At 40.3% G+C, this 16,553-nt stretch overlaps 1 protein-coding gene across 2 annotated transcripts in view; it reads right to left on the bottom strand.

The window, feature by feature from the left end:
* Positions 1-16,553, bottom strand: part of dnajc8 (DnaJ (Hsp40) homolog, subfamily C, member 8) — a 51,322-nt gene that overhangs the window by 12,556 nt on the left and 22,213 nt on the right. For both annotated transcript variants that reach the window (XM_087976759.1, XM_087976758.1), the window contains exons 5-6: positions 12,652-12,746; positions 1,368-1,439 (exon numbers count right to left, since the gene is read on the bottom strand). In XM_087976759.1, the coding sequence (XP_087832885.1) occupies positions 1,368-1,439; positions 12,652-12,746 (167 nt within the window). The remainder of the gene's footprint in view (positions 1-1,367; positions 1,440-12,651; positions 12,747-16,553) is intronic.

The following is a 16,553-nucleotide window of genomic DNA, read 5'->3' as shown; positions in this document are numbered from 1 at the left end:
AGAAAAGCTCAGCAGATCTGGAAGCATCTGTGGAGAGAAATCAAAGTTAATGCAACAGGTTCAATTCTGAGGAAAGGTCTCTCGAGCTGAAACGTTAACTCTGACTTCTCTCCACAGATTCCATCCCCAGTTTTCTTTTTGTTCTGGTCCCTCATCTACAGGAAGCAATCTGCTTCAACTTATCCTTTGGTAATTTCAAATACTAATATCTGTATCATCAACTACTGCATAATCTATATTATTTTGATGAAAGAAAAAGTTGGATCAGCCAAGTACTTCCAAATCTATATTTTCTCAGATGAATCAATCTGTACTGTACCTTACCAGAAGCTGCAATTACGTCCCATCATGTGAATCCTAACACTTTTATTTCAACTCTTATTTTACTCATTCTAGTCGCAGCCTCATTAACCAAGATGTACTGCCTTCTTGCATTTACCAGAACTCTCTTTAAAGTACCCTTAAAAAATTTCAATACACTAAGAAAACTCATTGCTATTTCTTATGCTGGTCATATGATATTCATCAACACATGGGTATGCCTTCTTGATAGCGCAAAAAGTTGTACTGTACCAAAATGTAATACGACAGCTAAGTTGGCAGGCAGTAGGCTAATGCAGTAGAGAGAGACCCAAGGTTCTCCAGACAATGGGTTCCCAATCTGATTGGGAAGGTTTAAAATGTCTACTGTTGACTCTAACCTGCTCTAGTGCATCCTCAAATGGCTGCTTAAGGCATAACAAGTTGAAATTCAGCAGCCAGCTATTTATTGCCTTTGTGTACAAAGATTTGCTTTTCGTACTTTAGAAAGTCGTCCTTTGTGTAACTTTAAATAAACTTGCCTGAAACTATTGCTTGTTAATAATGTTTACACTTATTTATAAAGATGGAAAAAACTTTTCAAAATGTTACCCTGGCATCTCACTTTATAGATTTGGCTAAATCATAAACTTTCCTGATGGAGTTATTTTATATCTAACATATTGAAGTCCTGAAATTCATTTCAGAAAAAAATTCTAAATCAAACTATTTCAGTAAAAATACATACTTGGTCTTCTCACAAATGGGAATACAAAAACAACTGCAGAAAGAAATTTGGGCTACCATTTAACTGTCTGCCTCAATGATAAATTGTTAGAAATAAATGCTTGCTACAGTGTGCTGCTCACTTTGGCTGGCGCTCAAGGAGCCCATTACAGAGCAACTATCGCAATATGAGCTGCCAAGGTGCTCAATCTTTTTTAGTGCCTAATCCTATTCCTTAAACGCTACCAACATGTGAAGTATTCTCCCCTGTTGAAATGCAAAGCACGCACTCCATAAGGTTCATCTCTAGAATCATCAGCGCCATAACTTATATCTCTTACGATTTCAGGGTCATCCTCTTCCAAAATAGGTGACTTTCCTTCCTTCTTCAATGCCTTTCTTTTTTCTTTCATCTAAAATAGCAGAAAAAAATTAGGAGTCATTAAAGAATCAAAATGCTTTAGAATACAATACAAATGACCCATTTGTGAATTATATATTATACATTTCCCCAGGAGTTAAATACATTGCACCACTTGATACAATATAATCAGAACCGATCCACTTCAATACCTTGTCTGTAGTGAGTTTTTAGAATTGGACCAAGGGAACAACAGTTACCAATTTATCAGTGACTTCACCAGAATAAGTAGGAGAAAGAAAAATAAAAAGGCATCCAGGATTAATTTTATCAATTGCTATCCAGAGATATTTATTGTAAAGTGCTATACATAGTCAATGACCTATACAATACTCACCATGACAGAATATGGGTGATATGTAAAGATAAACAATTTGACCACCACTAAATCGATTAAGTAGGTATTTAGGCAGGAAGGCCACACAATTACAATATTAGTTTGGCTATTAAAGATACTAGTTAAAGAAACTGATGACACAAGCAGTCCAGGTTTGTGCACTTTAACACTGCAAAATATGCCACAACATTTCACAAAACACAAAAAGGGCTGAGAAAAACAATGGATATCACAGGAGACCTGAAATATATTTTGTTGAAGCTTTTCATCTTTGTGTCATCAGGACATTTTTCAAGAATGCCATTTGAGGGAAAGCCAACATGCATACTGCCTGAGAAGAGGTATCAACTGGTTGATAAGTGGATTCTGGTCAGTAGAGGTGTTGCCACGGAAAATGTACCAATTAATGATGTTTGACAGTTAACTGGCTGCCTTTGTTTAAATTTTAAACCAGGCAGTTTATCTGATTTCTCAGGGCAATGCCTTGACCAATGAACAAGCAAGCGGCTGTCACCTATTTTGAGTTGAAATCAGCAATACGTGTACGCATTCTGTCTACAAAGACCATGCTTTTCCTGTGTATTGGCATATCTGGCTTCCAGTACACACGAGGGTTTCACACTGACAGCCTAACAGAATCCAAACTCTGTTGTCATTATAATTCTCCACATTCTCAGGATTATCCAGCAAATGGTGCTCCAATTCTAGGTTTGCCATGTGATACATTTACACATAATGAAAGCAACATAAATTATTACATAGGGCCATTTTACAAAAAGGCATGCTGAGTGTGCTTATTTCAACTTGAAATAGATGACAGCCACTAACTAGCTCCCTTCTCAGGGCAGTATCTTGACTGGAGTTTATCTGCCTGGTTTAAAATTTAAACAGTCTGGGGGTTTACTATCCAACCATTAACTGGTGCATTCTTCATAGCAATGCCTCTACCAGAGTTCACTTTTCAGCCAACACTCTTTTCTCATACAGCAATAATGTTGGTTGTCCCCTCAAATTGAGAGTTCCCCAGACGAGTGTGCAACAAAAAGGCTTCTACAAAATGAGGTGCTTTTTTCAGCAATATGAAGGATATCAGAAAAGCACAAGAAAAAACTGACTGAATATTAGCTTAGAAATTCTGATTTTAAAGGTTTTTAAAGATAGGTAAACTGGTACATGGCAAAGGGAGTTCAGAAAGAATTAAAAGTGATAGAAGCTGGGCCGGCACCAGGGACCCGGGTTCGATTCCAGCCTTGGGTGACTGTCTGTGTGGAGTTTGCACATTCTCCCAGTGTCTGCGTGGGTTTCCTCTGGGTGCTCCGGTTTCCTCCCACAGTTCAAAGATGTGGTCAGGTGAATTGGCCATGCTAAATTGCCCACAATGTTAAGTGCATTAGTCAGGGGTAAATACAGGGTTGGGGAATAAGTCTGGGTGGGTTACTCTTCGGAGGGTCAGTGTGGACTTGTTGGGCCGAAGGCCCTGTTTCCATACTGTAGGGAATCTAACCTAATCTAATCTGCAATGGCTGAAATAGTAGCAGTGGTGGAAATGAACAAACAGTAATGAACAAACATAAAATGAACAAACAATAGATCAGATAGAAGAGTTCAGGGTGTGGTTTGGGAGGAGGAAGTTGTAACGTCCAAATACGTTGCAAGGACAAGAAATCTGAACTCACCACATTGATGGCGAGAAGAAACCAACTTATGTCAGCAAAGACAACAGTAAGAGGTGAACTGGAAGCAGTATCTGAGTTTTGGTGTTTGAAGTATTAAAAATGGCCACCTAATCAAAGAACCAGATGATTACTACCTACCCAGTTTTCAGAAAACAATAAAATAAGCAGAAGAGGAAAGTTACAGAATATATGTAGAAATATTAACCTTCATTTTTACTCACAATCACAGAATCCAGAAGAGAATTATCTTCATCCAGGGTATGGTAACTTAACAAGCATAGTAAATTATAAAGAACACAAATCTGCAATATAGCTGAATAGGTGGATGCACAAATCATATTGTCAGAACATGTCCAACTGGGAATACTGAAAGTACTGAAAGTAAGTGAAAAATATATAAATTGTTGATACTAGGGATATTTTGAGAGGGACATAATGCGTGTGCTTATATTTGCATGTGTTTTTATTTTATTGATTGTGATACCAGATTGTATGGTAACTGGTACCCACTGGTTTCTGCAGCAAGGATCAACATCTACAAGGGATGAGGTGAAAAAGGGGAGGAAATAGTTGTAATTCTGCTTGGAGCCTAATGCAAAAATTATAGATAAGGGAAAGCTCTTTGGGCATATTTCGACAGGACTAAATTCATGAATAGTTAATAGTAACTACACTTGATGCTGCCTGTGTGTCAGGTTGAAAGGGAACTTGCTGGTTCTTGGACCACCAAACAGAAGGCAACAGGCTCCAGGATCCATCAAGGTTTGACATTTACATGCGCCAATTATGTGTGAGATGAATATCAGTTCCCAGCTGGGATGCTAAATGGGCATCTCCAACTCGGCAATTAAAAATATAATCTAACATCCTGTTCTACATCTTTGAACAGCTTTACCACAGAGTAGTATCAACAACAGAGTAAAAGACTCCTCATTGCTCTAGGTGGTAATAAGGTTATGCAAGAAAACAGATTAAAAAAAGGGTTGTCTGCTGAAAGTAAAGGAAAATTCCACAGGTCAACCAACTGCATTCAACCTCCAATTTTGATAATCAATTTTTAACAAATGTCTGTGAACTGAAGTTGAGAGAGAAAAAATGTCTTGGTTCAAGGTCAACAATTTAAAGCCACAAAATAGTCCTTTGATATTTCTGACAGCACCAAGAAAAGCAATGTAACTGAAGGACCATCAGATAATGTTACCAGTTTGATTTTGTATAACCAAGTTTTGTAGATGATACAACAGAGCTACCTAGGGGTAGTGCAGAGAATTGCTGACTGTAAAAGAGAAATGAACACAAGTAATGAACACAAGTCCTCATCACAAACATACAACGATTTTTCTCTTCTTTATCTCATTTTTTTGTTGGTGCCAGTCCCTGCTCCAAACCATTCGGTGGGCACCAGTTAGTTTACATTAATGAAATGGTCATTTTCGCTAGGATCTGGACCACGGTACTGGCAGGTCATTTGATCATGAAGACCATCACACCTACCCCTGACTCACTCATCTTCTGATGGTTGTGTTTTTACAGATTTAAAACAGACAAGGCTTTCCTCTTCCTGAAGCAATAATCTCTTTCTTTTGAATTTGTTGTTTCTATCTCATTAATAAGAATTGCAGCTTTCAAAATGTGCCAAGACTCAAAGTCTAATTAAATAGACAGGATCATAATGAATACATTTTTGAAATAAAAATTGAGCCACAGCATCATTAACTATTATAGTCAATGTTTAGGAGATCAAACAGTGTAAGATCATAAATCTGAAGTTCCTTTCTTAAAAATTGGTATAAGCTACATTTATAGTAATTTTTCAGATTTATACTGTACTCTTAATACTAAATTAATGTATCATAGCTAATATTGGACAGCATATTAAACCCACTCATCCCGAATTTCCATCTAATTATTTTATTCAATTTACATTAATTTCAATTGAAACTTGAGCAAATACTTTTAGAAAAATTGCTTGATCCTAACTGTAGGATAATTTGAATCTTTCTTCAAGCAAAATATGACTTTAAATTAACAGTTGCACATTTTAAATGGACACTCTGGATGCTAACAACACTGGCATTTTTTGTCACTGGAATTCTACTTCAACCAGTTACATATTGACCTAGAAACTAAAGATCAGGAAACAGCGGATAATGTTGCACAGCATACAGAAAAAACAAAATATTTATCCATCTTTTAAAATTCACTCTATTCTACAACGTTTAACAAAGCAGCACCCCGTCATTCTGAACTTACAGATGAAGAATGACAAGTAAATGGCCATTAGGAACTCTCCGCCTCAATGTCGACACTAAACTTAAGGTATGGTGTGTGGAAAAAAGCTGCATTTCAGCCTGCACGCATTAATGTGTGTCCCACAGAGTTATATTTCAATTGGCTCAAAATACTTCCACCATTACCAATATATGTGACAACTTGCATTTTGTTCAAAGTTTTACTCGAGGTGTTTTGGAAGGATATATTCTGTAACTACCATTGGGCTTGACTCTCAGTTGGATGGAGAATTGATAGATCTGCACATAATGAAAACATAAGACCATAGGTGGCAAGAGCAGAAGTAGGCTCCTCAATGAATCAAGTCTGCTCTGCATTTCAGTGAGATCATGGCTGATCTAACAAGAACTAGGAGCAGGAGTAGGCCGTCTGGCCCTTCGAGCCTGCAACGCCATTCAATAGGATCACGGCTGATCTTTTTGTGGACTCAGCTCCACTTATCCGTGCTCTCACCGTATCCTTTAATTCTTTTATGTTAAAAAAAACTCTCTCAATTTTAAAAACATTTACTGAAGTAGCTTCAACTACTTCACTGGGCAGGGAATTCCTTAGATTTACAACCCTCTGGGTGAAGAAGTTCCTTCTTAATTGAGTCCTAAATCTGGCCCCCCTAATTTTGAGGCTATGCCCTCTTGCCCCAGTTTCATCTGTCAGTGGAAACATCCTCTCTACTTTTATCTATTCCCTTCATAATGTTGTATGTTTCTATAAGATGCCTCCCCATTCTTCTTAATTCCAATGAATATAATCCCAGTTTCTCAGTCTCTCCTCATAAGCCAACCTCCTCAACTCTGGAATCAACCTAGTGAACCTCCTCTGCATCCCTTCCAGTACATCCTTTCTCAAGTAAGGAGACCAAAACTATATGCAGTACTCCAGGAGTGGCCTCACCGCTGCAACATAACCTCCCCGATTTTAAACTCAACCCCTTCAGCAATGAAGGTCAAAATTCCATTTGCCTTCCTAATTACTTGTACCCGCAGACCAACCCTCTGTGATTCATGCATAAAGACACCCAGGTCCCTCTGCACAGCAATATACTGCAACTTTTTATCAGTCAAGTAATAATCATTTTAATGTTACTCCTTCCAAAATGGATGAGTTTACATTTATTAACATTGTTATCCATCTGCCAGACCTTTGCCCACTCAAAGTATCTATGTTCCTCTACAAAGTTTCACAGTCCTCTGCACACTTTGCTCTCCCACTCATGTTAATGTCATCTGTAAACTCTGACACACTACGCATGGTCCCCAACTTCAAATCATCTATATAAATTGTGAATAATTGCAGTACATGGTAGAAGATTTGTTAAGCATGATCTGCCCTTCATGAACCTATGCTGCACCTGCCCAAAAGGACAATTTCTACCACGATGCCTTGCTATTTCTTCCTTGATAATAGATTCAAGCATCTTCCCCACTACAGAGGTTAAGCTAACTGGTCTATAATCCCCCACCATTTCTCTACGTCCCTTTTTAAACAGTGGCATCACAATTCCTGTTTTCCAATCTGCTGGGACTGCCCCAGAGTCCAGCGAAGTTTGGAAAATTACCACCAGTACACTTGCTAATTCTCCTGCCATCTCTTTTGGTACCCTGGGACACATTCCATCAGAGGCAGGAGACTTGTCAAGCCTTAGCGCCATTAGCTTGCCCAACACTATCTTTTCCATGATAATGATTGTTTCCAGATCCTCACCTACCTTCATCTCTGTCAATTACTGGCATCTTATTAGTGTCCTCCACTGTGAACACTGATACAAAATGCCTTGGCCATTTCCTCATATTCCATGACTAAGTGACTCTTCTCATCCTCTAAAGGACCAATGTTTACTTAGCCACTCTTTTTCGTTGTATATATTTATAGAAACTTTTGCTGTCTTTATATTCTGAGCTAGGTTTTTTTCTCATGTTCTATCTTACTTTCTTTTATAGCTCTTTTTGTGGCTTTCTGCTGACCTTTAAAGTTGTCCCAATCTTCAAGTTTCCTGCTGTTCTCGGCCACTTTGTACGCCTTCTTTTTCAATTTGGTAGCCTCCTTTATTTCCTTAGACACCCTTGGCAGTTTATCCCTTTTCTTACAGTCCTTCCTTTTCACTGGGATATACTTTTGCTGAGCACTTTGAAAGATTGCTTTGAAAGTCCTACACTGCTCGCCAACTGTCCCACCATAAAATCTTTGTTTCCAGTCTACTTTAGCCAAGTCCTCCCTCATACTATTGTAATTTCCCTGGTTTAAGCACAGAACCCTGGTATTGAATTTTATCTTCACAATCTCCCCAAAGATAATCCCCAAAACTCCACTTTCCTGCTTTAACACTTGATTCTCTTACTGTTTAAAAGTCTATCCTCTGAGGAGAATTTTCTCCTCATTTTGTTTTCAATGTGCATCCCCCTTATTCTAAGATTATGCCCTCTGATCTTACACTCTTGTACAAGGGGAAGCAAACTTTCTACCTCTACGTTGTCAAATCCCCCTGGAATTATGTATGTTTCAATAAGGTCAACTCACATGCTTCTACATTCCAATGAGTACAGGCCTAATCTACTCAACCTCCAAGCCAGGAGGGAGTGAGGACTGCAGATGCTGGAGATCAGAGCTGAAAAATGTGTTGCTGGAAAAGCGCAGGTCAGGCAGCATCCAAGGAGCAGGAGAATCAATGTTTCGAGCAAAGAAAAAGGGCTTATGCCCGAAACGTCGATTCTCCTGCTCCTTGAATGCTGCCTGACCTGCTGCACTTTTCCAGCAACACATTTTTCAGCTCTAAGCCAGGAGGTCTAGGTTCAAGTCCCACCTGCACCCAGAAGTGTGTCATGACACCTTTGAACAGATGGATTAGAAAATAGCTACCTTTTCTTAGATAATAGGCCCAAAACTGTTCACAATATTTCAGATGTGGTCTGATTTAGAGCCTTGTAGAGTTTAGCAGAACCTTCCTACTTTTATATTCCATTCTCTTTGAAGCAAAGGCCAACATTTACCTCCCTACTACTGGCAGATCTTAGATATCAGCTTTTTGTAGCTCATAAACGAGGATGCCCAAATCACTCTTTTCTATTTAAATAATGTTCAGCATCTTATCTCACAAACAATTTATATGTAGAGGTCAACTTAGATGCAGCATTGACAATAAATTCAGCTGTATGCGAATACAAAGCTTTAGTAACAATATGCTGTTCCACATATTAACAGAAATGGCTGTAGCTGAAAAATAGTAATTCTAAATTTTGAGACATGGATAATTTTTTTTAAAAAAAGTATCAGCACTGATGCACCATAAAATCAAAACGTACACTGCTTCACAGAATACTTAAATATGAACAGTCACCCAAATGTATAGTGATCTTTATCAATTTGGTCAATGGACTGAAGTGTGATAGATGGAGTTTAATTTGGATAAATGTGAGGTATTGCATTTTGGTAAAACAAACACGGGCAGGACTTATACAATTAAAACTAGGGCCTTAGGTAGTGCTGTCAAACAGAACACCTCGGGGTTCAGATACAATAAGTCTTTGAAGATAGCATTACATACATATAGGGTGGTTAAGGCATTTAGTATGCTTGCCTTCATTATTCAGATCTTTGAGTATAGGAGTTGGGACGTAATGTTAAGGTTGTACAAGACATTGATGAGGCCTCTTCTAGAGTACTGTGTCCAATTCTGGTTGCCCTATTATAGGAAGGAGGTTATAATGCTGGAGAAGATTCAGAAGAGATCAACCAGGATGTTGTTAGGAATGGAGGATTTTAATTATAAGGAGAGGTTGGATAGGCTGGGAATTTTTTCCACCGGAGCGTAGGATGTTGAAGGGTGACTATGCAGAGGTTTATAAAATCATGATGGGTATAGATAAGGTGAATGACAGGTGTCTTTTCTTAGGTTGGGAGAGTTCAAGACTCGGGGCATCTTTTAAAGGTGAGAGGAGAAAGATTTTAAAGAGACATGAGGGAGTTTTGTTTTTGTAAAAACAGAGTGGTTCTTGGGAGGAATGACCTTTCAGAGGAAATGGTGGAAATTATAACATTTAAAAGCCATTTGAATAAGTACATGAATAGGAAATGTTTGGAGGGATATGAGTCAAGTGCAGGCAGGTAGGACCAGTTTAGTTTGGCATTATGGTAGGCATGGACTGGTTGGACCAAAGAGTCAGTTTCAATGCAGTATGACTCATACACAAATGTATATTTAAAATAATGCAACCATAAACACACTGGACCATGGTACAGAGCAAATTAAAAATCATATAGAGCTTATCCATTTCAATTGCCTTTAAGAGTGCAAGAGAAAAATAAACTCATGATGTGTTTTACGAAGAAATCAAAGCTTGCATGACATCAAAAGTGACTTCTACGTTCTGAAAAGAACATTGCGATTCAATAGCTCTTGCTCAAGTGAAGTCAGATCAGTATGTGCCTCGATTCCCAAATAATTTTCTTGTTTAAGTTCTAATTTGGCAGAATCACACGCCTCCTGAGGAAATCCACCAAGCAATGTTCCCAAATGACCACAATCGACTTAACATCTGTCCTACTTATCCACATTAAGACTACATAGTCCCTATCAGCAATTGGCCCGTTTCTGTGCCATATATTCTTTGTTAAAGAGTACAGGCTGGTGCTCTGGGCTGAGCCTGAATGAGCTGATCACACGCCATAACATCAATATTTTCTGATAATGGCAACTGTCCAGAGATTCTGGATCTTCAATTTCCAGTCTGAACTTACCATCATTAAAGAGGAGTGGAGTTTACAACAGAATTGCTTCAATTATACTGTGCCAAATCTCTTCTACATCCTTTAACCAGGAAGGGCACATGGAAGAATCATGATGCTTAACCCAAGGTATGCAATTAACATAACCAGTTCATATTTATAAGAAATAATGCAATTAAAAAGCAGAGAATGATCAAGCTAGAACTTACCTAGAATGTAAAATAATATGACCAAGGAACCAGATGAAATGAAGTTGCTCACAAAGCATTGTGCAGTTGAAACAAGGGGCAAGCATATTTTTTAAAATCATTCGATAAGAAAGGAATAAGTGACAAGAATGATTGAAGAATTTGAATACACTTATTTGGAGAAATAAAGCACATGTGAAAATGAGGAGAGGGTCATAAAGGAAAATAACGATTATGAATCTCACTTGAAATAGACCTCCATTAATTGATTTTAAATATTACTAGACACAAGATTTAAGTAATAAAGCAGTTGACAAATTATAGAATTTATTTTGACTTAACTATTCTGGATTGATAAGAGACTGGCCTATTCGAGTGGAACAAGGGCATCAGTGTATGATCCACTATGCAGTATGGCACTGAATGAGAGAGATCAGGAAAGCCATGCCCCTTGATCTGTATTCTGATTAGCCAATCTCAGAGGTTCAACTGTCAGTGACCCGGGCACAGGGAAAGAGACAATTTAAAACTACACAGACCACAACTGATCACTATCAATATGGGCACTGGACGAAGGTATGGGAGAATGCAGTTCAACTCAGCTGTAATTAATTCCTGATAAAGGGTTCCTGCCTGAAACGCCGAATTTCCTGCTCCTCGGATGCTGCCTGACCTGCTGTACTTTTCCAGCACCACTCCAATCTTGACTGTAATTAATCCGATTGAATTGTCAGTATTGCACATTCTTTTTTTGAATCTGCACGAAAAGGTTCCCTCTAACTATAGGCAAGTAGTCCACTACTTGACAATTTCTATGCGTTATATAACTACCTTAAGCTTTTTGAAACGAATCTCTGGCTTGAGTCATATGATGACAAGACAGAAAATCAACTGGATACCAAAGGTCAGATAATACTGTAGGGTATCACAGAATCCCTACTGTGCAGAAAGAAGCCATTTGGCCCATCGACTCTGCACTGAGCATCACATCCAGGCGCAGCCCCAGCCCCCCGCCCCCTACAACTCTGCAATTTTTCAACATTAATCCACCTAACCTGCACATCATTGGACTGATGGAGGAAACCAGAGCATCCAGCAGAAACCCACAGAAACACAGGGAGAATGTGCAAACCCAACAGAGACACAGCCTCCCAAGCCTGGAATCTAACCCTGGTGCTTAGAGGGAGCAATGCTAACCACTGAGCCACCATGCCGTCTCAAATTAGAGGATTTAGATTACTTGGTGTAGAAACAGGCCCTTCGACCCAACAAGTCCACACTGACCCGCTGAAGCGCAACCCACCCACACCCATTCCCCTACATTTACCCCTTCACCTAACACTACGGGCAATTTAGCATGGTCAATTCACCTAACCTGCACATTTTTGGACTGTGGGAGGAAACCGGAGCACCCGGAGGAAACCCACACAGACACAGGGAGAATGTGCAAACTCCACACAGACAGTCGCCTGAGCCGGGGAATTGAACCCGGGTCTCTGGCGCTGTGAGGCAGCAGTGCTAACAACTGTGCCACCGTGCCGCCCACTATTTGGATTATATTAGGTTCTACAATAATAAGAGGGTTGAAGCTCTTTGTGCCATCCACAAATGAGAACATTTAAATTTTACATGATTTAGGACATGCTGAATGTGTTATTTAAAATTGAGGTGGCGCATAGGTTTATACTTACTTATGGCCAAAAGAACACGCTAAGCTTTAAATTCATTAACAATTAACAAAATAGGCTTCATTGATACACAGTCTGTAAGGCTTTTAAAAACGGATTGAAAACATAATTCATTGTAGATATTTGCTCATATCAACAAAACATTACAATTTACCTAAAAACGGGAAGGAAAGGCACACAAATCCAATTTTTCTATGCTTAGACATAGTTATAGACATAGGAATTTCCAAGTATTGTCAGCAGAGAAGGACACCAGCTGAGAAATGTTCAGGGTCAAGCCCAAATGATTAAAATAATTGCTCACATTGTGTTCTATCGTTTCCTTAGCGGCTTGTATCACATCGATAGCACGTTTTTTCTGTTCTGGCTCCAATAACAGCTTGTAAGCTTTGTCAACAGCTAGTGAGAAGCAATAAGAGTTAGAATTTAATTTCACTTATTACAAAGATATCACTTCCTAAGTCAAAGGTACATTTCCACCCCCACAGAGAACATCAATGTGTTCTGGATTAGTGGTGCTGGAAGAGCACAGCAGTACTGCTCCTCAGATGCTGCCTGAACTGTTGTGCTCTTCCAGCACCACTAATCCAGAATCTGGTTTCCAGCATCTCTGTCATTGTTTTTACCTAACATCAATGTATTACCCAGCCACGTAGTCAAGGTGGCTCCAGATTGAAAACAATATGCATCAAAGCATTGGTCGGGATGCTTTGACACTGCACTTTCTCTGTCTCCAGATGTGTTCAGATGATGAGTAGCCATTGCTCATTTAGAAACCAAAACAACACACTCACCCATAGTTACTTTTATTTATCAACTCAAATTACTTAACAGCAAACACCAAGTTAGGGGCATATGGAAAAACACACTAGTGACAAAATATAGCAAGTATAGCAAGGAGAGATGAGTGGAGGCAGTTTTTATTAATTCATTCAGCAGATGAGAGCATCGCTGGTTGGCCAGAACTTATTGCCCATCCCGAATTGCCCTTGAGGTGGTGGTGAGCTGCCTTTTTGAATCGCTGCAGTCCACCTGCTGTGGGTAGACCCACAATGCCATTCAGAAGGGAATTCCAGGATTTTGACCCAGCAACAGCGAAGGAAGGGCGTTATATTTCCAAGTCAGGATGGCGAGTGGCTTGGAAGGGGCCTTGCATGTGGTGGTGTTTCCATGTATCAGCTGCCTTTGTCCTTCCAGATAGAAGTGGTCGTGAGTTTGGAAGGTGCTGTCTGAAGAACTCTGGTGAATTTCTACACTGAACTTGTGGATAGTACACACTGCTACTACTGAAGAAAGTGGATCCTTGTGGATGTGGTACCGAACAAACAGGTGGCTTTGTCCTGGATGGTTTTAAGCTTCTTGAGTGATGTTGGAGCTGTACCATTACGCAAATGGTGAGTATTCCACCACACTCCTGACTTGTGCCTTGTAGATGATGGACAGGACCTGTAGAGTCAGGTGGTGAGTTACTCACTACAGTATTCCAAGCATCTGACGTGCTTTTGTTAATGATTCTGGTTGAGTTTCTGGTCAATGGTAACCCCACGGATATGGATAACGAGGGATTCAGTGATGATAACAACACCGAATGTCAAGGGTCAGTGGTTAGATTGTTTCTTATTGGTGATGGTCATTGCCTGGCACTTGTGTGGCACAGGCGTAACTTACCATTTGCCAGCCCAAGCCTGGATACTGCCCAGATCTTGTTGCATTTGAACCTGGACTGCTTCAATATCTGAGGAGTCACAAAAGGTGTTCAACATTGTGCAATCATTGGTGAACATCTCTACTTCTGACCTTATGATAAATGGGCAGTCATTGATGAAGCAGTTGAAGATGGGCTTTGGACACTATCCTGAAGAATTCCTGCAGAGATGTCCTGGAGCTGAGATGACTGATCTGCTAAAACATCTTCCTTTGTGCCAGGTATGATTCCAACCAGCACACAGTTTGGCCCTTATACCCACTGATTCCAGTTTCTTGAGGGCTCGTTGATACCATACTCGGTCGAACACATCCTTGATGTCAGGGGCTGTCACTCTTGCCTCATCGCTGGAATTTAATCTTTTGTCCACATTTGAACCAAGGCTGCAATGAGGTCAGGAGCTAAGTAGCCCTGGAGGATCCAAAACTGGAGTCACTGAGCAGATTATTGCTGAGCAGACACTGCTTGATAGGACTGTTTATGATACTTTTCATACAGTCAGTGTGATGGGTTGAAGTGTCTATTTTAATGCAAGCAGTATCAGGAATAACAGTGACAAACTGACAGCAAGGGATCAGTACTTGGAATTATGATGTTATGGCCATTACGGAGACTTGACGATATCACAGGGGCAGGAACGATTGTTGAATGTTCCAGGATTTAGATGTTCCAAAAGGAATGGGCGGGAAGGAAAGGTTACAGAGGTGGAGGAGTGGCATTGTTAATCAGGGATAGTATCAGAGCGGCAGAAAAGGAGATCATCGAGGAGGGTTTGTCTACAGAGTCATTATGGGTAGAAGCCAGAAATACAAAAGGAGCAGTTACTTTATTGGGAGTTTTCTACAGGCTCCCTCTATAGCAACAGAGACACGGAGGAGCAGATTGGAAGGCAGATTTTGGAAAGGTGCAGAACTAATAGGATTGTTGTCAAGGATGACTTTAACTTCCCTAATATCGACTCGAACTAACTTAGTTCAAATAGTTTGGATGGAGCAGTTTTTGTCAGGTGTCTCCATGAAGGGCCCCTGACGCTATATGTAGATAGGCCAACTAGACGTGAGGCCATATTGGATTTGGTGCTTGGCAATGAACCATGCCACGTGTCAGATTTCTAGGTGGGAGAGCATTTCCGTGACAGTGATCACAACTCCCTGACCTTTACTATGCTCATGGAAAGGGATAGAAGCAGATGCTATGGGAAACTATTTAATTGGGGGAGGGGGAATTACAATGCTATTAGGCAGGAACAGAGGTGCCTAAACTGGGAACAGATGTTCTCCGGGAAATGCACGACAGAAATGTGGAGGTTGTTTAGGAAGCACTTACTGATGGCACTGGGACAGGTTTGTCCCACTGAGGCAAGGAAGCGATGGTAGGTTGAAAGAACCTTGGATGACAAGGGATGTGCAACATCTAGTCAAGAGGAAGGAAGCTTACTTAAGGTTGAGGAGGCAAGGATCAGGTAGGGCTTTACAGGGTTAAAGGTAGCCAGGAAGGAACTGACATGGACTTAGGAGAGCTAGAACGGGGCAAACTTATATGAGGAACAAGATGATGGCCAGAGTGAGAGGAGGCCCAATAATGGATAGTGGAGGGAACTTGCGTCTGGAGTTGGAGGAAGTCGGGGAGGTCCTTTGCTTCAGTATCCACGACTGAGAGGGACCTTGATGTTTGAGGACAGCATGAAATAGATGATATGCTAGTACAGGTTGATGTGAGGAAGTAGGATGTGCTTAAAATTTTGAAAAACGTGAGGACAGATAGAGGATCCCCTGGCACAGATGGGATATATCATAGAACATTACAGCGCAGTACAGGCCCTTCGGCCCTCGATGTTGCGCCGACCTGTCATACCAATCTGAAGCCCATCTAACCTACACTATTCCAGGTACATCCATATGCTTGTCCAATGACGACTTAAATGTACTTAAAAGTTGGCGAAACTACGACCGTTTCAGGCAAAGCATTCCATACCCTTACTACTCTGAGTAAAGAAACTACCTCTGATATCTGTCCTATATCTATTAAAGCTATGCACCATCATGCTCACCGTCACCATACTTAGAAAAAGGCTCTCCCTGTCCACCCTATCTAACCCTCTGATTATCTTATATGTCTCTATTAAGTCACCTCTCAACCTTCTTCTAACGAAAACAGCCTCAAGTCCCTCAGCCTTCCCTCCATACCAGGCATCATCCTAGTAAATCTCCTCTGCACCCTTTCAAAGCTTCCACATCCTTCTTATAATGTGGTGACCAGAACTGTACACAATACTCCAAGCGCGGTCACACCAGAGTTTTGTACAGCTATAGCATAACCTCGTGGTTCTGGAACTCAATCCCTCTATTAATAAAAGCCTTCTTAACAACCCTGACAACCTGAGTGGCCACTTTCAAGGATCTGTGTACCTGGACACCGAGATCTCTCTGCTCATCTACACTACCAAGAATCTTACCCGTAGCCCAGTACTTTGCATTCCGGTTACTCCGACCAAAGTGAAT

This window comes from Chiloscyllium plagiosum, unplaced genomic scaffold (assembly GCF_037043375.1).
Source record: "Chiloscyllium plagiosum isolate Xiang-an unplaced genomic scaffold, Cpla_swu_hap1 HiC_scaffold_30, whole genome shotgun sequence".
Lineage (NCBI taxonomy): Eukaryota > Metazoa > Chordata > Chondrichthyes > Orectolobiformes > Hemiscylliidae > Chiloscyllium > Chiloscyllium plagiosum.
Note: the sequence above shows the minus strand (reverse complement) of the source record. Positions and strands in the feature narration are given on the sequence as shown.